Raw genomic sequence first — 26766 nt, forward strand, 5'->3', positions numbered from 1 at the left:
TTGCCTTGGAAACCGTTACATAATTTACATCGGTGAGATGCTCCGGGATGCAACTGTTTGCATGTAAATCCCTGCTGATGCAAAACACACTTTAGTGTGGATTTGCACACGTTGAAAGGTCACCGAACTCGGGGGAATTAAAGACAGCGTCAAGTCCTGGAAGGTACAAAAAAAAAAAAAAAAAAAAATGTTTAAGAGCTTTTTCAAAAAAAAAAAAAAAAAAGTTAATATGTTAAAGGATTTGTGGCTGATTTAGAGTTGAAGTAAGAAACCGGTGTAAAAACTCCACGGTATGTGTACAACAACAAAACAGCCTCAAGAGGCTCTAAATTAAGGATCTAAATCCGAACTCACAAGGAAAAAGTGAACACAAATCATGTCGATGTTAAAGACTCAAGCTGCAAGTTTCGATTATCAGACGGTAAATTAAAGCAGGTTGATGGATTTACTCCTGCAGATATTAAACGTGGCTCAAACTGAATATTCATGACGAGATTAAAGCAAATCCTCCCAGAAGCTCATTCAGACAGAAGAGACTCTCAGTCTGGACTCTGCTGACAGAAGCTCCTGTTGGGGGACAGACAAAGCCCAAAAGGCAAAACACAAACTGCGCACACACTCCTGTTACATAATGCTGCTGAGGAGGGCTGCAGGCGCCCCCTGCTGGCCACTTGGAAGAAAACATAAAATCAAATGCCAAACCAAACCAACTAGGGCTGAAACGATTCCTCGAATGATTCGAGTACCTCGATTACTAAAATTCCTCGAGGAAAATTTACCTGCCTCGAAGCTTCGTTAATTTATGTTTTATTAGTTAGCGCACCGTGTTCCGGCCGGGACTTCATTTGCGTTGCGCGGAGCTCTCACTTCCGCCTCTGAGTTGTTGACAAAAGCTAAATCTCAGCGGCATAAAGTCCAATCTTCAAGATTGGCCCGTGGGGATTTTTGGGGAACCAATAAGCATCCTTAAAATGACTGGGGAATGCCTGGAGTACGGCAGCATTTCTCCTCCAGGGCTGCTGGTTGAAAGCGAACGGCGGGAAGAGCGCTGAGGTGAGCGGATAGCCTGAACAGGGCGGGCGGCTGAGTAGCTGATGCTTACCGTGTAAATGTAGCTTTACCGACGAACCGCACAATAAATTTCATATCCCGGTCTGAAGAAACGGGTGGCGGAGCGCATCGTACATGGCTGGTAGATGAGTTTCTGAGTGTGACCAGTGAAGGTGTCGTAAATATCCCGTATTGCTTCCCCCGTGTTCGTCCCCCGGTCTAACGGTTCGTCAGTCCGCTGGTCTATTTCCTCCCCTCCACCCCATGTTCGTTCATTCGCCCTCTCCTCCCACTCCAGGCGGCATTTCCCGTATTTTCAAACCCAAAGCGTGACAGGTTAGGTGGCAAGGTGAGTTTAATTAATCTATTAAACTCACTGAAGATGAATACATAAACTAAAAGCTGGATTGTAGACATTTTTATAAGCATATTTGTGAGCCTGCCTCTTTGTTATTAAATTCAATATAATTTCAGATTTTTCTATAACTTTTCTTCTGGTTAACTTAGAAAGTGAGCTATTATTGTTACAGGTTAGTTTTCTAAACTACAAAAAAGCAACTGTTAGGGATGCTCAAATATGAAAAATTGGACTGATATTGATATCTGATATTAAAACCGGTATTATGCCAGATTTACCAATATTTCATTTTATAAATTTTTTTTTATCCGATTACTCGATTAATCGTAAGAATAATCGATAGATTACTCGATTACTGAAATATTCGTTTACAACAGCCCTAAAACCAACCAAACAATATCTCCCATTTGGCGAATTTCATATTCACAAATGTAAATTTCCCTTTTTTTGTTTTTACAGTTTGTGTTAAGGAATTCTAACTTTATTTATCTACTATTGTACAAGAGTACAAACAGAAAAAGCTCCAAGCATGAATATTGTGGGTCACTGAATATTTTGAACTGATCATAAAGCAGGGAGGATTTCTGCAGGTTTCACCAACTCAAATTTAAGACTTTTTAAAAACCATTTTGCACAGAATTAAAGACCCAGAAATGTATCAATTTGGTCCAGATGACTGATGATAAATTTGCATTTACCAATGATAATCACAAAAAGCTAGCTGCCTAGCTAGTTAGCAAGTGTATTAGCACTAGCAGTGAGTTACAGAATGCAACAAATGTTTGAGTGTGACTCAAACCTTTGGCTGACAGAAAAGTCCAGTGAGAGGAAAAAGCAAAACTGAATTTACCAAATTTAAAAGTCCTGTCAAGAGGCCAGTTTAAAAAAAAAAAAAAAAGAATTTAAGACATTAAAGCCTTAATTTTAGAAATATGAAGATAAGACTCTTCAAGCATGAATGGACATCCTTTAATGCCCGTCTCCTGTTTTATTTCATATTCTGTTTCCCCGTTTTTTCTTTGCATTTGTAAACAAAGATGTTCATAAAGCAACATAAAGTTGCTTTTTAGATGAGTTGGGATTAGGGCGTCGTACCTGCAGGTGGGAGGAATGCCGTGGCGGCGGCGGCGGCTGGGCCGGCCGCTCTCCTCTGCTGCGGCTGATCGTGGTGGAAGCCTGAGCTCTGGGGTCGGGCCACCTTGCTGAGCGGCTCGCAGGCCCCCCTGGCCTGGCCGTCGTGGGTGGTCAGCGGGTGGCAGACGGGGTGGCTGAGCAGGACGGGCGCTGGCAGGGCGGCGGGGAAGAAGAGGTCCCTGTGCTCCTTGGTGTACTTGGGCGTGGTCGGGGCGTCGCCCGTCGACTGCTGGAGACGAAAACAAGGAGAGTTGATGATGTTAAAGCAGCTGGACTTCAAAAGAGCAGCAAACCGTCTTCCCCTTTGAGGCTGGAGGCAGGAAAAAAACAAAACAAAAAGGGTGATCCACACTGAACAGAACAGCACTTTTCAGACAACATACATCAGCGATATTAGTCCAGCTAATAATATCCTGCGCGGAGTGATACGGCGCTCCCTGAGGGGACTGGAGGCTGCGGTACCTGCATGCTGCTGAATGGGCTCAGCTCTTCTGAGCCACTTTCCTGGCCGCTCTTTAGAGGACCACTTAGAAACACAAGAGCTGCACAAACAACCTGCGACGACAGCCAGCCTGCTCCCAACAGCCGCTGTCATGGTAACGCACAGGAGCAGTTGAAGAAGAAATGAATAAACCTTCTCGAGTTTTTGATTTCGAACAAAAGAAAGAAGAAGAAGAAAAGAAAAAACCGATGCCTGCTGCATAACTTGTAGCTGCATTTATTGGAGAGCAGAAAGTAAACGCAGTGTGACTTCAGAGGGTTTCTGTGGTAAAGGTTAATTTGATAATTAAAAAGATACAGCTGAAAGAGAAAAACAAAAAAAACACACTGGACCAAACTCTAACAAACACGTCGCAGAAAGGCGCTCTGCACACGGTAATTTGGCTCATCTGCCATTTATGCCAGCGGCCTTCTGGGAGTTGAAGTCAAACGGTGCTCTGAGTCACAGCTGAGTGTGGCAAAATTTCCCACAGGAATCACGCAGCAACATTCACTGAGAGAGGAGCAGATCGCTCAGGCCTCAGCAGCAGCAGCAGCAGCAGCAGCGTCGCTCCGGCTTTGATGATTCACAGCTCATGAATTAATCAGCAGCAGCTCAGAAACCACCGAGTCAGTCGGCCTCGGTGCATTTAGAGGAGCAGCGCATGCGAGAAAGTACATGGAGGTTCCTCAAGCGCCGCTCCGGTCTGCTCAGAAATGAGAAAGTGTGTAGTAGTGCAAGGGGGCCGACTATATTTCACATTTACATCCACAAACCTCTGTGCATTTTACTGAACCGAGCTCAAACTGAAGCCTTCGACGACACATAATGGTGGCAGCATGATGCTGCGGGGACCTGGCAGGAAGTGGGGAACTTAGAGTTAGTAGGAAGGTGGAGGTAAGAACTCTGGCTACTTGATGCAAAGGCCTTGACACTGGGATGACACCCTGGAAATCCCACCCACATGGTGGCAGCATCAAGCTGTACGAATACCTTCGTTTATTATTAGAGGCGATCGGCTGATACTTACATGTGAAACTGATCTTATCCACAGATCTTTTCTACCTCTGCAAAGATCTGAAAATCAGCTGCCGTCTTCTTTTGCAAAGACTTGCAGCTGTAACTGCTGTGAAAGGAGGCTGTACAGGTTGGGGTGTGTGATATGGACAGGTCTCATCACACTGCTATGCAGTATTGTAACGATAAGAAGAAATATTGATTACTTTGTTTTTAAGACTAACAGTATGGCTCCGACTGCATGGCAGAGAAATTGTAGCCTCACAAACACAAACTGTGCTCTTGAAAAACCCATTTGATTTGTAGTACGCTTCTTTAGAAGCCTGATTAATTAGTGAACACACACACACACACACACACACACACACACACACACACACACACACACACTGCATTTAACTGTATTTTCAAAAAGACTGAAAAACTGCAGAGTTAATAGTGAAACTAACAAAGCTGGCAGTTTCATGGGATTTAAAAACGATTAACTGGAATTTATTGTGACAACGATAAATCAGAGTTTATCACAATAAATAACGAGCGGCACGATAAACAAATGCCCACCCACTCTGAGGGCCTGCATACAAATCCATGCCACACTTTTCAGATTGCTACTTCAAAGTTTGAAAACCACGAATCAGTTCCTCCCCCAACTTCACTTTTAAATATTCATTACCTCATCATTAAATAAAATTCCACATTTAATCACACTCAGGAGCAGAAAAGCCGCAGCCCTAAGCTGGCTCCCCGACGAGCTCAAGCATTTCATTTCTTCAGGAGAATGTGAGAAGCATAAACAGATTTACAAGAAAAAAAAAAAAAGAGTGGAAGAGGAAAAGACGCTTTCCTCCCAATATGGCATCAAAGGCAGAGAGCTAACGTACACACATGCGATGGAAAGGAGCCGATTCTCCGGCTCGGCCCTATAAGGGCAGCGCTGCCTGTGCCGGGGCCGGATGGACACACATGACTCTGGAGGAAGCAGGCGAGGACGGGAGCCGAGATCCGCTGCTTGGGAGTGCGACCGAAACGAAAACACGACAGCAGTTGTTGGCACGACGGTATCACATTAAGAGCAGTTGCGTAACGCTGGCGAGTAAGGGTTTTTTTTTTTAAGAGAGCGTTAGCTGATTCATATCTTCGCTGTAGGGGAGAACACTTCATCCCTAATAGGAACAGGTCACCTGTTTAAACATGTCCGCATGATATCTGGCTTTGCTTACCTTCGCTCAGGTGGGTGGGTCTTTTTTAATTTATTTTTATTTGTTGGGGGGAAAATATTTATTTTTTAATATTGTAAGGTGAAAATAATGGATATGTAGGTTTTATGTTTTTCTTAAAAAGGAAAATCTGAACAAACGTGAGTCTAATTGTCCCCCCAGAAAATAAGTTCCACTGGATTTTATCTAAGGGTTTCAGAGTAGGAGGGGCTGAATACAAATGGCAGCAATATATGAAAGAAAACGTGCAGTTTCACTTTGATTTAATACTTATTGTTGGTCACAATCGTCGGGGTTTGCTGTTGTAATGTGATCAAATATGACCAAAAAAAAAAAAAGGGTGAGAATATTTTTGCAAGATGTCTGGCAAAATATTACAGTTTTTCCACAGAAAGCTTCTTAAAGAAGAGTCGCACAGCTGCTTCAGTAAGATTTAAACCCTACGCACTCCCACCCCCCCCCCCCCACACACACACACACACACAAACAAACACAGACAGTTCGTTGTTCTCTCTGTCAAGTTACGATTAGAGACGTGAATCTTTGAGAAATTAGGATCACAGAACTGAGAAAACCTGATTTATTTTGTCAACATCTACTCCTCATGAACCGGAGGTTCAGGGAACATCACCGTGACAACAGGATGTGGGCAGAGAGACCCTTGATAACTGTGTGGGCAGGAGGAGGAGGGACGAGAGAGGAATGGGGGAGACTCCGACAGAACGAAGCAGAGCAAGTAAGGATTTGATTAGGAGAAAAAAAAAAACCATAAGTGCAGTTCTAGCTAAAAACAGCTAATTTACAGCTGGACGAGCTTTTTAAAATTGCTCTTAGCTACATTATATTCCTGTAACTTTACAGGCTTACTGGTTGTGTAAGTGATCGGCGTTTAGCTGGAAACAATGAAGTGTTCGGCCAAAACCCAGAGACTGAAGATGAAGCATAAAGCAAAGCTTGGGGCTATATTTAGCTCTGGCGAGGCTGTGAAGGGACAGACCTCAAGTGTTGGAATCGCCGCATTATTAATCAGTTTAGCACATTTCAGATTTCAGATGCTGCATTCTTAACTCCAATAAGAAAACGGAACATCTATATTTAAACTTGCTGTAATGAGGCAAAGAGAAGAAATTCGCCGACGAGTTTTCCGTTCGACTGAGACGAACCAGGAAAATCAGCTGATGACCAGAATCAGCTGAGTTTTGCCTCAAAAAGAAAACAAAAATCAAGAGAAAGATGTAAAGAAGCTTACTAAATTACACTGTTTAATCGAGACATCTCTCTGGTCCATCCAGGCTGTCGGACGGCGAGAGAGAGCAAGACTTTCAGCAGGTAACAGCAAGGCTCAACGTACTACAGCAAAGTTGCCTTTTTATTCTCTTTCACGAAACATGCTGGATTTGGAAATATTCTCAATGGAAACTGATATGTTAATAATCGAAGCAACAGTTGCGATCAAAAATATCCATAACCCTGGCAGGTTCACATGGTTCCTACATGTATTTATTTTACTTTTCAAAATCACATTCTTTCCCAGACACAAATGACTCGACTTTTTTCCTTGAGGTTTCTCAACATTGAGTACAAAATTTTTACTTTTAATTGCTTGAATAGTAACCAGGTCTAAATTTCTTTTAGTTCCACAAATCATGAAACAAAATGCTGAACAGTGAAGCTGTTTGCTCTAAACCAGAATGTCAGACTTTGGTTTAGAGCAAAAACCTTTGGACTTATAAGGACTGTTAAGCAAGGACTATATTATCCTACAAAAATACGCAGATTATATAAAGAATAGCTACGTAAACTACATTTGTCAAAAACAGAAAAAACCAGCAGTTTTGTACAATCAGACACTGAATAAAAAAAGCCTCCAAAGTACTGATCGGTATCATATTAAAACCAAGTTGTGAGGTGGCAGTTAGACGTTACTGTTTCATATCTAAGTCAGTGGAAAAAGGAACTGAAGAGATAAAGAGCTGGTGGAAAAACTCAGCCGTACCTGTCTTTGTGCTGAGGTGGCCAACTGTATCTGGCAGAACTTCACTGCTTGGTCCAGAGCTACATCTTCATCGACCTGGGGCAAACAGGCAGAGTTGGGGCATTAGCACGGAGCAGCAGGATCGCGTTGTGCATCAGAACCAGCAGGATTTCAACAAAGCTTCTGATAATTAGAAAAGAGAAACAAAAACCCGGGACTGTGGGAGTCGGCGGCCTCAGCTACGGCTCAATACTGCAGACCCAACAGCTGTGCGAACCGACTGCGGCCATGTTCCCTGCAATAGGCTGTTTGCAAATGTTCTGAGCCCCCCGAGCATTTTCTCTTTTTTTTTTTTTTTTTTTTTTTCCAAACCACTTCATTAGTTGTTTAAACCGAGTCAAGTTTGAGCATGCAGCAGCTTCTCGATTTCATGTCTGCCTCCTTTCAGGCTCGCTGCTAAAACCACACACCGCCAGCGTAGGCTCCATGTTCCGGTTCTGTTAAAATCTTATATCAGCTGGACGGTTCTCAAAAAAAGAGGAATCCATCTTCCTTCCAGGGGAACAAGGCATTCAGGGGAGTTTGCCTCACGTAACAAGAGCCAGACAGCAAAATGTTCTGGCAGCAATAAAGCCAGTAAGTGGCTCATTTCGAATTATTCCCCCAATCACAGTTATAATGTTTATCAAAGGGAGAAACGAGTTCCACGCCAGACGGTCAATGTTTGAAATTCTTTTAATTGCTGTAGTGAAGGGACATTTTTTAAAATCACAGGCATTAAGGGGACTTATGGAGAGAGTGAAGCTCTGATGAGACAGAGTCAGACTAAGGGGAGTTTGGAGAAGCAGCGTGGCTCCTGATGGATGAAGAGCCAGCACAATGTCGTCAAGAGATGGAGTCTGATTACGCCCAGGAGCTTCCAGCCCCAGCTCTTTACGAGGCAGAGCTGCGTGCACGGATGACGTCTAGCTAAACCTCTTTATTGGCAAAAAGTGAGTCGCTGACATTTGTCACCTGTCGAGCCGAGACAGTTTGATGGCAGGAAGCGCTGCCTTGTCTGAAACGCGTGACACCGTGGGGTTTTTCTTTTTTTTTATATCGTCACCTTAGGAGTGACTCAAAACAAAATAGTAGCACCAATGTGTAGAATAATAAAAAAAAGGAATTAAAGGCAGCAGAATATAACAAAGGCGCTTTTAGGAGACATGATTTTGTTTGTTGAAGGAAATGTTATAGTTGCAGCCTGTTATAGAGTGCATGTGTAACAGAAAACGTCTGGTTTCAACTGGACTTAATTATAGACGAACCGTCCAGATTTGACAGAAACATGACTTACCCGTTACAGTGTTTTAGAACTCCATTTTTTTATTTTTTGGCAGGACTTCCAATAAATAAGAAATAATTAATTTTCTTATTTACAATCTTTCTGCTTTGAGATTGTAGCAAACAAAAAAACCGCAGACGACTAGTGGTCTGTTCAGAAAATGGAGGAGAATTATTTACATCTCACCAGCAGCATTTTATTGAACTTTTGAAACTGGTGGAGGACATTCCTACCACACCACGTCTTTATCTTATCAAAGTTTATAATGATGCACAAAAGACAAATATTTCACAAGCAGAGATTTTGCATTTATGGCACAATTAGTGAATAATTACTGCAGTCTTCATGACATGCATGTTGCTTACACTGTTGTTGTGATGACTAAATATTTGCAGCTCTCGCTAAAACCTCGCTTTACCTTGATATCAGAAACTCGCCCATGTCTGGCACAGATGTGACCTAGTTATTTCTGCATAAAAATGCCATTTCATGATATGAATACATAAACAGCTACGCTTAGACTCAGTTTCCTGCTGGAGGAGTAAGAGCAGAGTGATAGAAATCACAAAGGCTGAATTTAGGTTATAGAGAGTAAAAAAAAACACACGTGGCTCTTTGTAGCAGTCCCTGAAAACGCAGATCGGGGAAAGTCCCTCTTCTTTTGTCACTAATTCTGTTAGTAGAGGGGTTTCCCGACAAACTGAAGTCGAGTAAAAAGGGTTCATGTTCAGAACGAATGACTTCACACAAACAAGAAAATAACAGAGGAGAGAGAGTATGTTCATGCATGCACAGAAGACATTTTTGAGAGGTTTACCTGTTTTATGAGCATGTACGTCTCGGACATGATCTTCTCAATGCGCCCCAGGTCATAGGTCATGATTTTCTGCCCTTGCTGCCAAACTCTGTAGGCATCGAGCAGCAGGGTTTTTCCGGACTCCACATCCTCTATGAGTTTCCTTTTCCTGTTTGGCTTTCGTAGTAAGGCCTGATCGGTCGCACCTGCAGCCGCCGTGACTTTTGGTGCGGTTGCCAGCGTCGGCGTCAGCGGCGGCTGCTGTCTCGAGCTGATGCTCAGCTCCTCCAGAGACAGCTCTGGCGGCGCCCGGCTGGTTTCAGTCGCTTTCTGCTGGGCTTCCGAGCCGCTCAGGGAGGCCTCGGTCTCTGCTTGGTTGCCCTGAGAGTCTGTGGTGGCAGAGGGCTTCCTCCAGAGGCAGGTTTCCATCTCCATCGGCTCGTCTGGCCCTGCTTTACTCCCGTTGTTCCCGGCGGTCTCCGGCTTCCCAGGAAAGCCCTCTTGAGTTATATTCCCTTTATCTGCTGCTGCTGCTGCTGCTGCTGCTGCTGCTGCTGGCGGCGCGGTCAGCTGAGCCTGCGTGGCTTCCCTGGGTCCAGTGTCAGAAATGCAGGCTCCCTCTGTAAGACCAGGCTTCTTAGGCAGCACATGTTTGCCGTCGTCGGAGCCGGGCCTGCTGGATGCGTCCGTTGTGGTCATCTCCCCCATGGAGGGCGCGGGCGCTTTGTGCAGCTGCTCAGACACCTGAAAGAAAGCAGAAGCTGTCAAAACACGAAGTAGGAGCGCGCCGGACGTCTGCGACCACAAACCAGCCGTGGCTGTTGGTGCGTTTTGCAACTCGTTCCTTCCTTCTTACCCCCGTGAGACTGCTCAGGTTGTCCTCCAGGACTTTTACAGTTAGGAAAAATGCACTCTTGGCCAAAACCTGGCGATCGACATCCCGTAAATATTTCCTTCGTGGGAAAACGAGAAGAGATGTCGTGAAGCCAAAAGACGAAACATCACATGAAACTGGTGTGATCGCACAAGTGGCGTCCTTACTTTCCCTGGTCGGGGTTTTTGTGTAGCATGAAAGAGACTTTTAGCAGAGTGTTGTGATCCTTGAGCTGAGAGAGCACCTCCAACAAGAGGACGACAGAGCGGTTCATATGAGATGCAAAACTTCCTGGGCGATCAATCTCATCCACCGGAATACGCCAGATGCCCTGAGGAGGGAGAAAGGGGAGACACAAAGCATAGCCGGATGTCAGGTTTCACCGTTTCATCATCATCATTATTATTGCTGCAAGCATTTCCATTTAAAATTTCTTACTATGGATGCACTGATGTAATCCCAGGTATGGGCTCATTGCCCTGGATAAGGAGGATTTTTTTTTTAATAATCAGCAGGACAGGCATGACCTAAGTCATGTGACCTGGTCTTTGCGCTTTGCTCAGCTCACATGGTTCAGGAGTACCAACATCTTTAGGACAACTGAAACAGCAGTCACTTCATTTTATGACTTTGCCATCTGATATTTTGTAAGAAAACAAAGGAATAAACTTACGAAGCAAGGAGAAAAAACATTTCTTCTGAAATCCCACCTGCAGTTTAAAAAGCCTAATTATCAACAAGAGATATCAAAAAAAGAAAGGATACATGCTAATGTTAGCATAGTATTCCAGACTACTGCAACGTTATGGTCTTCTGAAGGCGGAAAAACGACTCTGCTAAAACAACCGATGTGCACGTTAACGCCTGTAAAATTTAAAGCTTAAGTTCTAATAATATTGCTTTTATTCAGTTTATTTCCCAGTAAAAATGGTCACAGTGCTATAATCTTTGGTGTATTTGCAAATTTGCAGCAAAGACTTTTTACAAATAGGAAGATTAATGTTCATATACTTCATGAGTAATATTTGATTGTCTGGAATACAATCAAACATTGAATTATGGAGCAGGTACACGTCTGATCCCACCATCATGTAGCCTATTGTGTATGAAAATAAAGGTAAATATCCAAAGTTTTGTACACTTAAATCTGCTCCAGTGTAATGGGAAACGCTGTTACTGACGGCGGTATATATCGTGGAATAAATTCAAGCAAAATCTCAGATTTTATTAAACACATTAGGAGGGAGAAGGTATGAGTTGGTTTCTAAGATAGCAATTTCCAACCTTTGCAAATACTGCCATCTATGAACCTCAACTAGGTATGCGACTTTCACAGACAAATTAGCCCGACTTTGAGCAAGCAGAAGATGACGTAGTCACGAAGGGTCAACAGGTGAAAACATCATTGTCTTTATGGAAGACTGTACAATATTAGACAATCTTGTAATGGCAGCTATATCTTTAAGTATTGTGATAACAGTAACAGGTGTAATATACTTTCTTTCCTCTCTTTCTCAGACTGTTTCCATGACTCTGCAATCATTAGCATGTTGGCCAAAGCCATTTCTGCCTGACATGAGCGCCTGCCGTCAGACTTTGACTAATATGTAAAGTAAAAGTTCGTAACTCTTTGAATATAGTCAACAATACCTGCACTCCAAACAGGCTTTTGCAATATAAATATTGCACATGCTGATGCGATGATGACACATTCACCATGCATTGCGATACCCAAACTAAAACTACTTCATTCAAAACACATTTGCTCTTGGACGATGGATTTAAGATAATGTCCTCTCCCCTTTCTTGAATCTTAGCATCTTGGTTATCAATCAATGCATGCTGTGGGCGTCAAAGGCAGTGCAAGTCTATCCAACTGGCTAAATTATACTATTGGCAAGTAGCGTATTCAACAAACTGCATCTAAAATATGATAACAAACCAGATATCACTTAAAGCAATGAAAGTCTCTGGTGACGCAGGAAAAATTATCTTTTTATTAAAACTAGGAAAAGTTCAGGCTGACCTGCAGAAACTCTGATACTGTCAAGAAAACAAAGACTGACTGTGTTATCTACAATGTCATGGGGGAGAGCTTCAAAAATCACAATGTACACCATGTATTACCGGATAGTTTGTACTGTGATGTTTTACTGAAAACACAGTTTTTACTCCGTGTTCCCCATTGCTAAACATCTGATTGATATCAGGGACAAAAAAAACAAAAGAAAACAAACCCCGATCGGGACATCCTCGTTCCTTACCGCCACGAATGTGAGCGTTAATGATTATATCAAACCAATGCTAATTATAAAATAAACCAGTTAAGTAAATACTTAAAAAAACAGCCATATTTCTTAAACTGAGCCTGGTTTTGCATGCCCCCTCTTTGCCTTTAAGACAAATGGAGTTTCTGACACGTGGAAACAATTAGCAACTAGACAGAGAGAGAGAGAGAAAAAAAAGTGGTGCTGAAAGGAGGGAGATCTAGTGGAAGTGAAGTTCACGCCATTCAAAGAAGCCCTAATGAGGAGACAGAAAGGCCTCCGGAGAGACACTGTGGACGATCTGGTCCCTGCACCAGGTGGAAAGAGGAATTGGGGGAAACTTTCTGTCTAGGTACACATGATAGGCAGCCTCATTAGTGTCCAGTTCTGTCCAACACTTGTAACAAACCAGCAGACGAGCTGCCAAGAACTGATGAGGGGTTTTTTTTTTGATGGAAGCATCCTTTAGCAGAGAGCACATGTCCTCTCAGCAGGTAAACCCGAGGCGGGCCGAGGTCCTCTGAAGTTACTGACTCCAGTGCAGATGGTGCTCGGGCGGAGGAACGAGCTACAGTCAGAAAAAGCACGTGTCCCAGAGCTCAGGCCGCACACTCAGAGAAATGTGTGTGAAACAAAAAATAGAAAAAAAAAGAAAAAGAGAGATGACAGTATCAGGATGGAGCTAAACAAATGAGATGGCGCCATCCGCTCCTGCTGGAGGCAAGAGGGAGCTGGGCGCCCCTAACAGACAACTCCAGATTGTCAGATGACATTTTCAAAGCCAGTGGAGAGGAACACAACAAAGACAAATCCTTGGGACGGACTCACAGCCTTCGAAGCAAGAAAGCGTCAGATCGGGTTATCTGAACAAAACACAGAAAGTCTTCTGAGGGGAGAAAGTAACTAAACTTTTATTTTTCATTTGCGCTTTGAAAAATTTAAAGTGAATTCTCAATGATAAGCTGTTGCTCTTTCTTAAAAAGCTATGTTATGATACGGTCTGAGCTGCTTTTATATTTGACAGATGTCTACAAAAACAGTCGTAAGGAGAATATGGGACTAATGCCTGTCTGATTAGAAGATTTGTTATTGTTACATGATGGAATCAAGCGGAGCTTTAGGAAGGGCTTTACCCTTTCAATGTACAGATTATGAAAAGCCTCTAACAAGAGAGGAACAAGCTCGGTGGGTGGTGGTGGGGGCTGGGGGAGCACGCACTTAAAAAGACATGTCTAATGCGGAAAGAGTTGCTCTTCATCAGAGAACCATCCAATGACAACAAATCTCTTTAGGGAAAGCAGAGCCGTGGCTTTACCCAGATTATTCTGCAACGCACCAGCTAAAGCAGATTTGTAAGACTTTTACTGCAATAATTTTAAGCATCCCCCCCCCTCCACTTGTTTTCAGTCAGGGATGGAAAAAAAAAAAAAAATTACGGCTGCTTGAAAAACGGTGACAGCTTTGGCACAGATATAACAACGCATCACGAATCCGTCAGACTGGGATCAAGACGCAAAGCGAACAAGAGGAAACATTGTCAGAATCTTTTCAAGAAAGAAATCTGTTTTGTTTTTTTAAAGACTATAAAGTCAAACATTTAAACGTGAACGTGCTGCGATGTTAGCCAACGAGAAAACATCAAATCGATTTTCAATTAGGGAATTGTCAATTTGTAAAAGCTGCACACTTTGGTGTAGAAGTAGTTACTGATGAATGAAGTCATTTTTCACTTTCACTGTCAGTAAGATGTAAGGAGGTAGTAAAAAAGAAAAGTATTTTCTGCAACATGTCGAGACACGCCGATTCCATGTTACTAGAGAGAGAGCAAGACTAAGTGGATAGCAAGTAGGCTAATGCAGCTCAATTTTAGTCTTTCGATCTCTGTCTGCAAAGACTCATGTTGAATTTAGAAATCTGCTAATAAGAATCTACATCCGTACTAGAGCTGCATAAGATCATAAATCTCAATTGTTATTGCAATGACAGTGTGTGCAAACGAACCCAAGGAGATTTTTGGCAGGACATTATCCTTGAAGTTATCACAAGTTTACAGTTCATAGCAATAATACAGTTGGGCGGCTGAAGTTCAGCTGCTCCTAATTGTGCAAAAAGTGCATTAATTATAATTAGTATCACCACTGCAATTTAATAATATCATTCTGATATTATGTATCTCTACTGTAGTCAATAATCAGAGAGGCTGATGCTTTAGTAATGCAAACCACTCTATCAGCGCTAACTGTGCTAACAGCTAAGATGCTAGAGATAGTTTATAAAGCAAATGATTTCTCACTCATGGGGTGTGATGCTGCCTCTGCTGTGAATTTGAATAAATTAATGATTATTTGTGGAAGAAATGGAATGAAAAAAAACAACAACAAAAAAAAAGACAGTTTTTAGATGTTCTTATGAATAAAACTATTTTGACTCCAATCTTTATCAGTTTACAAAAACTGAGAAATGAAAAACTGGCAGCAAAACTGACACTTTTATGTACCTGGCAAAATAATTCATCACAAATATTTCAACTAAATGCAACCATCACATATATTTTCTTCCTCAAAGACGAACAACATAAAAGTTAAACTTGGTCATTTACAAGCCTTAAAAAAAAAATAAAAAAAAATCAAACATCTATAGCCACATCCAAAACCCAACTGACCCAAATCTACTTGTTCTGGTCGTGTTTAAAGACGCCACTGGTGACAGGAGAAGCCCAAAGACGAACAGAGAGAAAGTTGCACAAACTGTTCAGTACATTCGCCTTGGAGCAGAACAGTCACCTACACGGCAGCCAAACACTACAGCTCAGTCAGTCACGAGAATTTCACAAACGCTGTTTAGAGTTGCAACTTTAAAGCACAGCAAGATTCCTAGTTAAGTGTCCGGTTCCTCCAGATAGGAAAAAAAACAAAACAAAAAAAAAAAAAAACCTGTTCTTCAGCAGCTCTGCATGCTTAGAAACAGGAATTATATTGCGCAAGTCACAAGAAAAAGCAACAAAGCAACTCACCATCACCAAAGAAAGCTACTCCACAGCGCTTGTGCTAGTACTCTTTTGGACAGTTTCCTGCTAGCACCAGCAGCCCTGGCAGCGCCTCCACCCTGAGAAAAAAAAAAAAAAAAACCCAAGAGGCTCACGCTCTAAGAGCAAGTGGCGGGTTGTGTTCGGGTGCTGGGGTGGCGGGAGCCGCTGAGGAGGAGGAGGAGAAGAAGAAGAAGACGAAGAAGAGGAGGGAAGCACAGCTGCACATGGCAGAAGAGGAACAGCAAAAAACAGAGAGAATGGCAGCTGCCTTGGCAAGACGAGAAACAGCAGCGGAGTCAGGGGCAATGAGCTCGGGATGCCGCTGACAGACGAGCTGACTCGATCCTCTCCTGGTTTCAAAACCTGCCATCTCAAAACAAAAACGCCCACGCACTTTAGCTGCGCTCTACCCTGACCCCAGCTTGCTGGAGTTCTCTCCTCCTCCCCCCCTCCATCTCGATTTCTTTCTCTCCCACTATATAGAGCAGAAGGGCCAATCACTGTGGGCCTTTGCCAGCCAATCGGAGCCTGGAGGAGAAAAGCCCTCCCATTAGTGTACACCCACATCATATGTGCGCGCACACGCAAACACACACCAACACACACCAACAGGGGAGTGAGAGAAAGAGAGGGTAATGAGGAGAAAGAACGAAACAGAGAGGAGAAGAGTGGAGGGGAAAAAAACAAACTAGGGGTGGGGTTGAGAGCGTGATCAACCTGTAGACTGAGCAACAGGAAAAGAACATGAACAGACCTAAAGAAAAATCTATTCTGAGCTGCTTAACAAGAGGGGAAAAAAACAAACATTACAATCAAAATGTTCTGAAAATTAAATCCTACATTTAGCGGCAGTACCTGTGCAGGACAGCAGCCCTCACCTTTTCCTCTCAACTGTGTTTGTGCCTCTCCAGCTGGCCGGCAAACACACACACACACACACACACACACACACACTCACGCCTACGCACACACGGGGTAAACACACCTTGTTTTTCCTGCTTCCTGTTGTATCAGTGAAAGAACAAGTCTCCACCAGCTAAACGGAGTAAAACGGCAGCAAAGGAATGCATGCCGGCAGCCAGGAAAAACTCTCTAACATGCAAATCCAAATATCAACTTCCACAACATAGACTCACTGAACCATTACTCCTCCTCATAGAAAAAAATCTAATCAAAACAATGTTCTCCTTAGCAAGGCTCCACCTACAGAACATTGCACAGCTGAACACACACAAATGTTTGAGTCACACGTCAAACCGCAGCGAGTAATGCAAGAGTAACTGCCCCCCCCCCACCTCCCCACCTCTTTCCCCCCCGGGGGAGTGGGTTCAGCTAATGTAACAAGACTCAGGGGGCCTTTCTAGACGCAGATAAATTGTCTAGGAAGGCTTATTCTTATTCTGATCAAACAAAAAAAGAAAAAAGAAAAAAGAAAAAAAAACACGGACATCCATTTTCTCAGAGTGAACGCCGGTGGGAGGAAGAACACGTAAGAAAGCAAGATGCAAGTATGTGCGTGGTGTGCGGGAAGGAAGCACGACGTAAAAGTGAAAGAGTACGGACGACTCCAATGTAGACGTAAACGGCTTGAGAGTCACGCATCATATTCAGTTAACCTCATCCCTTTCTGGGAATAACTATAATACAATAAGAGTCTCGGGATTAAAACATAATATCTTTGATGCTTTTTTTTTTTTTTTTTTTTAAATCTCTGCAAATAAACTCAACACTACAAGTGAATAGAGTAACTGCAGGTTTTAGCAAGTCAAATTTAAGACTTTTAAAGAGCTTTGTAATGCCACCTTGAATGAAATTTAAGACATAAAAAACTATAAAATACACATGGATGGTTTGGAGATTTTGCTGTATTACAATCAAGGTTGGCAAAAAACTGAAATTTTTGGGGTTTGTTTGTGGCTGTAGGCAGCGGAAAATTTCTAATTACTCATAACAGAAGCAAAGACAGCAGCTAGCAAAGATGTATTAGCAGCTGGTTAGCGTTAGCCTCAATCGGCTCAAGCCACAGAATGTAATCAAGATATCAAGATAACTTTTGCCTGACGCAAAGTCCCGCCAGAAAAACAAACAAAAAAAATATATGAGGTAAAAAACTCCTGCCCCAACAAAATTTAATACCTGATTGATTTAACTTTACCTTCATTTGTTGGGGGGGGAATTTAAGAAATTTTCAGGTCTTAATTTCTCATACATGAATTTAAGACTTTTAAGGATGTGGAAACCCTGTATACAGTCCTGTCAAAATGCCCCCATTTTCTTCTGTTAAGAAAATAAAAGAAAGTAATATTATTTCAAAACCTGTTGCACATTTTACGTGTCATTTCAATTCAACTCCAAAAACAAACATCTGATAAGGGTGAAAGACAAAAGTAAATAAATAAAAACTGCTCATGTAAATGTACAGAAAAGAACAGTAACCAAAGGCTCCAGGTATCACAATATTGATATTACCACACCTTTATAGGAGGCAGCATTACTTCTTTTGGTCAAGCATAAATCACCCACATGTTTATTGGTTACATAAACCTGAGCTAATTCTAGAAATCCTTTATAAATAATGCAACACAGCCACGTTTGGCTCATTTTGTTACAGCAGTATGTAGGTTACTTTATGGAGGCCCCAGTAAATGTAACTCAGCCAAACCATGAGGCCAATGTGGGGCACCGTAACCTACATTTGGGGATGTAGAAGTAAAGCCACAGTGAGGCATTTTTAGAGTAATATATAGGCAGAGTAAATCCCGTGGAAATAAGAAATAAGATTGTTTTTGTTACCGTTCAAGAGTTTCTGATGTTCAAAAGTGACCTGTCAGTGGATTGAGGCTTCCTCCTCACTGTAGCACCATGTCAGTATCGTAGCCCAAAGGGGACAAACAAACCACATCAAAGAGAGTCGATTGCATTTTTGCAGACAGTATTTTGAGTATGATGACACAATGTGTGATGGTATCCCACACAACGCAGCTTTCACCCTCTTGTGAGGAGCTCTAAGAGTCTCTTTAGCCGACAAGATCCTACTCATCGAAATGACCTATACTATGGTTTTTCAATTTTTTTTAAAGAAATACAAATACAAAAAGTGATTCAACACTTTGTAGAATCACCTTTTATCGATTCTCTAGAATGTATTTCTTATTTGCAAAGCAGTGTTTTGGTTTTTTCTCTTTTGGGTAGTCGTTCTTACTACTAAATGATCTGACCGCAATCAGATCCATGTGAATGGATTATGGCCCCAAGGCGACCCAAATGCGTAGAAGAATGTAAATGTCACATAGAAGAGCACTGTTTACGGGAGTAATAAAGGACGGAGCCGTCTCTGGATCGATTTTAAAGTTACTTAGCAACTGGAGTCAAAAGTATCGTCTCAAGATCATAAGAAGAGAGAAGCTAATAAAGGCATACAAATAATAGCATTGTCCTTTGTTGGAAAATTGACTGAAACTTCTGTAGAGAAGTCTGTTTGGGTGTGTAGTCACAATCGGGAGTGGTGGGATTGTGACGTGATGCACTATGCTGACAGACATTTTTCATAAGTTTATAGTTAAAATCATCAGCCTTTGTTTACGTCCTGACTTATTGCGTCTGGCTTCTGCTGGCATAGAATTATGACGCGTGTTTGACGTCAAAGACGTAAAATGCAACCCGACTGTTCAGAGTGCAGGCGCTTTGAAAACTATCAAATACATATCTAACTGAGTACTACATAAGGAAGTGATGCAAATAAGATTTAGTTTTCTTTGGGTGAAAAGATCAAAATTAGACTATTCACAATGCCCTAAAATAGTTGGACATGGTTTCATATAGGCAAAGAAAAAAGAAAGAAAAAATCTGATTTGGGATTTTGTCCACAAATTTTGATTTAGTTTCAGTCAATCTTCTAACTTTTAAAATGTATTTTTACTTTTACTTTAATCGTCAATTCCTGCAACTTAAAAAAAAACAGAAATCACAGAAGACTTTATGTTGCTTAAACTTTAAGAAAATATTTATCCTACAATAGAAAATAATTCATAACTTCTAGTCCCATTTCACACAACTAGTCATATTCGATTGTAGTCCGATCCAATTGATTGATCTGACTAGTAAAATCAAAGCTAATTTTATTTGTCAACAGAAATAACATATTATTTTCAATAAGTATTTGCCATTAGATTTACTTTGATTAGTTTTAGTTCTGTTTTCATGTGTAGAAACAAAAGGAGATGCATTTTACAGAAACTCTGATTCTGTAATATCTACTAGATATTAGAACAAAGGAAAATGTGTGTGTGTTGGATCTCAGTTAAATGTTAATATGGCTGGTGCCGCGGGTTTGGTTCAAAGAGGACGGTAAAGCTCAAACAGTTGGTGAGCCGCGGTGGCAGGTTTGCATCCAGAAGGGGCTCCGTGAGAACCCAGTGGGAGCCAGAGCATGGCAGAGTTCTTCTCCAGCTCAGACCCGGCCCACATCAAATCCACAGTCTGTTACCGGGAGCTTTCCACGAAATCAGCATTTCACTCAACAGCCCAAAGATTCAACGACGTCAAACCGAATGTTCGCTACGGAAGAGAGTGACTGAATGAGGTCTTTAGGCTCTGATGGTTAACACGGGGAGCAGATGAAAAATGCATGTCAAGTGTCCATGTCAAGTGGAAAACGTAAATAAACTGACATGCAGAACAATGATTTAATAATTTAAACTGCAGCTCTACTGACTCGACATTGGTTTTGTTATTCTGAGAGGCAGATATTTCAACAGTAACCTATTGTGTTACAACAAATAAAGAAGTGTCTGTTTCCACTAATCCTTTGGGAGGGGGAATTACTTCAGGGGGTTCATATGTGAGGGGAAAATACAACTAATAGGTCGCATGGTTTAATTCAACTCTAACAAGGAAAAGAAGAGGTCAGGTTCTGGTTTGAAGGTATATTAGAGTTCTGCAGACTTTCAAGCAATGCATTTTCCATCATTCGATTAAACTCAACATTTAGTTACTTGAAAGGGAAATTAAATGTCGCAACTCATATCAAAGAGGCGTCATGGATGATGATGCTGGGCAGGGAGGATCTCCAGTAGCAGTCAGTTATAGCAAACACCTGGTGGAACTGCACATCAGCTGGGCTCATTATAGGAGCTACTCCTCAATGCAACACTGGTAAGAACCATGATAACGACTTGAAAGAGAAGCGATTTTGTGATGACGTGCTGAAGGGGAAGTGTCAGAAAGAGCAGAAGGTTCTTAAAGAGACAGAGGCCCGATTTCACGGCGCTAAATTACGCAGTCAAATTTCTTTTAAGTCATGTTTGACATATACAGCATTTTTATAACAACTGAAGGCAGTTATAAAAATGAAGTTCCTCTGGATGCTCCCAGTTGTCCTACTGACATTTGCATTGTTTAGAAATAACTAATCAGAGCCAAGAGAGATGTCTTAGCACTGTCAATCATGCTCTTGTACACAATGCTCACACCTCTCTCCTGAACAGCAAGAGGTGTTGTTCAAGTTTGTCGTGCTACAGCTGTGCTAATGGAGGAGAAACAACTTTACAGGACAATTAATTTATGGTGTTCTCTCCAGGCTTTGCTGTGGAGGGAGAAGAGAGCACAGGGGAGGGACGTGTACGGCGCGTTTGCTCAAATTTTCAGGCTTAGTCCATATTTTTTTCAGAACTCCCTACTCCAGCTTTAATATCAGCTTTTCATACTTGGAAATTAGGATTTTCAAATCTTGAAGTGTTGAACTGTGTTAAGGCTCAAATGTAACAACGAAGTGTAGTGACCTGAAACGACTTCGAATAAGCCATACACGAGACTTACGTTGAACAGGTTTGTCTTGTTTCTTTCACAGAAAAGTCCTTGTGCTGGCATGTGCTTCAGCTGTTGCCATGGGACACTGCTTCCTAGCAACACATCTCTGGCCCACTGTAGGTTCTGTGATGGAAAATAAATGAAAGAAAAAAAAGAAACATCTATTTGCATGTATACTTTGAATAAACACACACACAGACACACACCAAGAGACACAAACACAAAAAATGAATACCCAATAAATCTAAATGAGAAGAGGAGAGGACTGCTCATTTGCAATCAGGAAAACGCAGACCTCTTCGCAGCACAGTGACTCACAAATCAGTGTGGATACGAGAGACGTGGTTGGAAAGATAGCGACCCAAAGCCACTTGGTGTTATCTGCCCCCCCCAAACCCCCCGAACGCTACGGCACAGAAAACCAAAGACGCCCCTTGCCGTGTTTTTTTCCGAATGAGGATTAAAAACGGCCAGTCAAAGCGAACAGAAGAGTTTCCGAGAGCGCAAGTGGCAAAGAGGCTTTTAACGCTGGACGTGTCGGCGCTGTGAGGGCGGCTAAGCAACCTGTGCAAACAGCCACACATCAAGTGACTGTCATCATGTCCCTGCCAGGGTACATTCGCTTTCATCCAAACTGCTGAAAACTCCACTGACTGTAAAAAAGAAGAACCAAAAGGAAGTGTTACAACGAGTTACATAAACGGCAAACCTTTCCCTTTCAGCTTAGAAAACACAAATTTATCAAACTTCCTTTTGCAGCACACAATGAGGATAATTGTAATTATTGAACAGCAACACCGGAGGCCACAGAAGCAGAAAGGTCAAATGAGCTGACAGTGAAACATGGCCAAACTTGTTCCTATGAGCCGGAGCGACGGCTGTCACGATACATTTCGCTGGATGGTAAGTTATTGTGATAAACGATGATGCTTTTCAAGTAATGTCATGGCATAATAATGCAAGAACACCTTCTCAAAAGATCAATAAACTGTAATATCTAGCAAACTTTTCACGTTGGAACTGGAAGACATTTTAAATATCCAAATAAACAAAACAACCAACATAGCAAATAAAATGGCTACAGAAATCTCTATAAACACAAAAAGAGAGAGGGCAGGTTGAGACCAGACCACCAGACTGAAACCTTTCGTCATCCTGTCTTTGAGAGAGAGACACACGAGAGAAACAATCACGCAAATTGAAATTATCGAGCCCTCGTTTGAATTTATTTCGATTAATTGATTTATTGCGACATGCCTAGCAGGAGCTGTAATACACTGAACACGGTGCTGACAGAAGGCTGCTATCACAGTAAAGCTCAATGCAGCCTTCCTATGCCAAATTGGCTGATGGAGGACTGCGCCACCACCCACACCTCTGCCCACAGAGGCTTACAGCCAACAAAGTCGGTGCATCACTGCAGTGCTCACAGGTCCAATAAAATAAATAAAGAAATAAATAAAATGACCGGTCCTGCTCAGTACAACGATAAATTCGCAACACATCTTAGCGTGTTTGCCCCCAAATATTTACCCTTAATACTGTCAGAGATGCAGCAGAGAGGTGTAATAGTAAAACCGACCTGATGAGTCTTGCTGTTGGTGTAGAAGTAGGCCAGGCGGTAGAGACTCTTGTAGTGCTGAGGGAAGCGGCTGAGGCAGAGAACCAGAACACGGACACACATCTCCACCAGCGTCCGTCTCTGCTCGGCTTGTTCTGCCGGCAGAGCTTTGGGCACTTCGATCGCCTCAGCGGGGGGCTCGGGCTTCTTCTTGCCTTCGCTGGCCGGGTTCTGGCCGGCGCCCTGCTGGGGGGCCGCTGGCTTCGGCGGCGTGACCACGGTGATGAGAGGAAGAGGGCAGGGGTCGGCAGGGAGCTTAGGGGCCGGTCCCTCAGGGATTTCCACCACCATGCCGACAATTTTCTCCTGAATAACTTTCTCTTCTGTCTGGGCGCCGGTTTGGTCTCTATGTAAAACTGAAGACAGAAGTAAAATAAATACGATACAGATATCTGACTTATCCAGATATCTGTATTGGAAATTGGAGTATTGATTATATTGGATATCAGGCCGGAACTAAAATCTCCAATGGAAGCACTCAGCTCTAGAATTTAGTACGTCACAGCATTTCTATCCAGCAGCGCTTGTATCCCACACACAGACCCTTTGGTTAATAATAAATGGGTAAGTTGATCTCATGCTGCTTGTTGTTGACTATTGTTCTCTGTGTGAGTAAGATAACATGATCAACCATTTTCTAACAATCCACACTGCAAAATAAGCAATAAAAATATGTATGATTCCTGCTAATATCGCATTGGGTTAATATCGGTATAGGCCAATACTCTAAGCTGCAATATCGGTATTGTATTGGAAGTGAAAAGGTTGTATCGGGACACTTTTAGTCTCAGCTCTTTGGTTCCAGAGTTGCCTGCTGCCCCTTTGTGACCCTAAGCTGTAAACTGTTTAAAAAGTGTAAAAATTGTGTCCTATGGCCAAAAATACAAAGTATGGGTGCACCGACTGCAGATTACTGGCTAATCACCGATCTTTAAAAAGCCTGACCAATTCTGATTTTGGCCGACACTCATTTTTTAGTCTAAAAAGTTGCTAAATTTGCTAAACAGTTTTCAACTGCAGATGTGACGTGCAGGACGAGTCTGGCAGTCGGCTCTGAGCGCAAAGGAGGACAGCGGCTGAACTTCAAATCTTTGCGAAGGAATATAGGATTGGTGATTTCAGGGTATCATTTTACAAATTAAGTAAGAAGAGCTAAAGTTATGGATAGCCTTAACAAGACTCTCAAATCTGATCACGTTTCTAAGATTAGTCTTGACTACCTGTGTCCTCAGAGGCGGGCTGGCCGTCCTTCACGGGGGTCGTGCTCTCCGACGACGACGGACTGGCTTTGACCGAGGCGGGTCTGTGACTGGTGTCCTGGGAGCTGGCGGGATCTGTGAAGGCATCCTGAGTGGAGTTGGAATCAGAAAGCAACACCACCTCGCTGTCCTGGCTCCGCTCTGAGTGAACAAACAAAAACACGGGTTACTCTGCCGGCTGCATGGCCTTGGACTAAAAAATGTGGGATTGCCTTCACAAATGAAAAAATGTGAACAAAATGATTATGCTGTTTAAAATTTAATGAATGACATGTGTACCACTGTTTTCATGGTAGCTGCTGTCTCTAAATACCAAACAATACCTGCTCTACAAAGAGGAGAGAAAATTATATAATCATTCAACTGAAATAACTTCTGAGTCACAGATCTTTATTAGTGCATAACTAATGACATTGTTAAGTGAGATGGTTTGTTTTTGTAAAGGTTCAAAAACAAAATGCCAGCATTCCTCTTAATTACCATGTTCTGCAGCCTCAACAAAAAATCTTTGACAGGAAACTGTTAATTAGGAAACAAGAGACCTTTGCTACTCAAAAAAAAACCACACAGGGGATTTTTTAAAAAAGATTTACAGTCATGAGTCAATAGCAAAGTTACTGTGGTACTGTAAAGGTTTGTGTTAACTGAAGAGTTGTGTATTCAATGCTTGCTACTAGAAAGGACTTTTATTTTGGTGTTTGGAAGGAGAGTACCATTGAAGGAAGCCAGCCATATTGCAGACCTGGGCAGGCAGTATTCATGGTCAAACCCTGGTGAGGCTGTTGAAGATATGAGGAAGCTGGTTTGAAAAAAAATAATGGTGAGAAAGCACTTTTGCAGCTCTAAATTGACTTCGAAAAAAAGAAAAATCAGCAATAGCCTTAAATGATTGGAAAAAAATTTAAAAAATCCCCTTGAACATGCAGAACCTGATTCAGACAAGCATTTCCTCGTTTGAAATGAGACAAAATACACAGTGCATGTATTATAGTAGCAGAGCTGCACACAATAACTGTATTTAAATATATTTCCAAATATATTGATATTCATTGTCACTTTCCTCAAACAAACAATGGGGAAAATAGTAAAACTAACAATCTCAACAATATGGTCAATTTGGGGGATTTTAAACATTAATTGGAATTTATTGAGACAATATATTAAAAAATTGTATCATAAGAGATTTATCATGATAATTGATAAAATGATACGATAAATGCCCACCACTACTATGAAAATGTCCACAAGGCACTGCATGCATGTAGGTAAACTTTGAAAGGTTGCTCCTTTATAAATATCTCTAAAAGGAAAAAAAATAAATCAGAGGCTACAACCCCCAAATTTAATTTATTTTTGTTGTTGGTTCTGACTTGAAAATAGCATGTCTGAATCAGATTCCACATTCACCTCAGAGCACTTTCAGCAGGAATCAAGTCAAAGGTTGGACACCTACCCGCAGCAATGTGCATGGAGAGGTATTTTCTAATTCCAGCCAATAAATGGAAGCCACGTTCTTTCCAACTTGACATTTTCACACTAATTGGCCATAATTAGAAATCGTACCCAATTAGTAAGAGAGCAAACATGAGCCATGTAAGATGCTGGAATATCTCCTATTTTCGTTTTCTGTGTAAATTAACCCACACACCGCACTCCCGATGAAATGTGATTATACGACACCAGACAGTTTGGTGGACTGTGATTCGGGGACTGAACTCGTCCGGCTGCTAAAAACAATCACCCCATTAGAACTACATGCACATAAATGGCAAAGCAGGTGGTAAAAGCAAGCAGGCAAAGAGGTAGCAGGCAGGTAGGTAGGTAGGTGGGTAGGTAGGTAGGTAGGTAGGAAAGAATCTGGAAAGGGTGACAAAACTGGCAACGTGGGCAATATGGCTCCATTATTTGAGCGTTTAAGTTGAACTTACATGAATGGGTTGAGTGAGCAGATGCACTTTTTTTTTAATCAAATGGAGAATGGCTGCTGCTTTTTTTCGACTGTGAGCTTTAATGTTTCAATATTTTGTGCAGTTTCATATCCTGAAAATAACTTTTGTGTATATTTAATTTAAAAGTAAATGCTTACATTTTTCTTATTATTATTCTGAAAACAACAATTTTTCTTCTTAAATACATTTCTTGAGCTCAAATGAACTTTACAACAGTTCCAAGCACAAATAAAAATACAAAATGTACGCAAATAAAAAAAGAGAGCAGTACTAGTAGTATTGTTTTTGCTTGGAGCAATTTTCGCCTAATGAACAAGTACATATAATTTTACATGCTTCTTTCACAGCAACAATCTCTAGTGTGGATGTTGTTACTGAGTGAAAATCACTCAAAGGCGGATATTTTTAGTGCTTGAAGTAAAGTTAAAAATGTAGGGAGCCATTTTAAACGAAACAATGTTTTCTACTGTTGTGACATTCCTGGAAATGATCCGGGCAGCCAAAGAGGGAGAGAGAGAGTTTGGGGTTTTCAGCAAATAACAGGAAGGCTAACAAGACAACAGCTTTCAACTCCTGTCTGTCTGTGATGAAATATGTTGGGATTTGAA

The 26766-nt window shown here is 41.9% G+C and overlaps 1 protein-coding gene across 2 annotated transcripts in view; it reads right to left on the minus strand.

Moving 5' to 3' along the window:
* The window catches only part of cabin1 (calcineurin binding protein 1), a 46966-nt gene that overhangs the window by 3564 nt on the left and 16636 nt on the right, over positions 1–26766 (minus strand). Inside the window, exons 28-36 of one of the 2 annotated variants that reach the window (XM_015003725.2) lie at positions 24923–24988; positions 24171–24350; positions 22912–23306; positions 21339–21452; positions 10394–10557; positions 10209–10305; positions 9374–10096; positions 7254–7328; positions 2504–2771 (exon numbers count right to left, since the gene is read on the minus strand). In XM_015003725.2, the coding sequence (XP_014859211.2) occupies positions 2504–2771; positions 7254–7328; positions 9374–10096; positions 10209–10305; positions 10394–10557; positions 21339–21452; positions 22912–23306; positions 24171–24350; positions 24923–24988 (2082 nt within the window). The remainder of the gene's footprint in view (positions 1–2503; positions 2772–7253; positions 7329–9373; positions 10097–10208; positions 10306–10393; positions 10558–21338; positions 21453–22911; positions 23307–24170; positions 24351–24922; positions 24989–26766) is intronic. The other variant, XM_015003726.2, reaches the window with a different exon arrangement.

This window comes from Poecilia mexicana, unplaced genomic scaffold (assembly GCF_051168715.1).
Source record: "Poecilia mexicana isolate PSO_F unplaced genomic scaffold, ASM5116871v1 scaffold_9, whole genome shotgun sequence".
Lineage (NCBI taxonomy): Eukaryota > Metazoa > Chordata > Actinopteri > Cyprinodontiformes > Poeciliidae > Poecilia > Poecilia mexicana.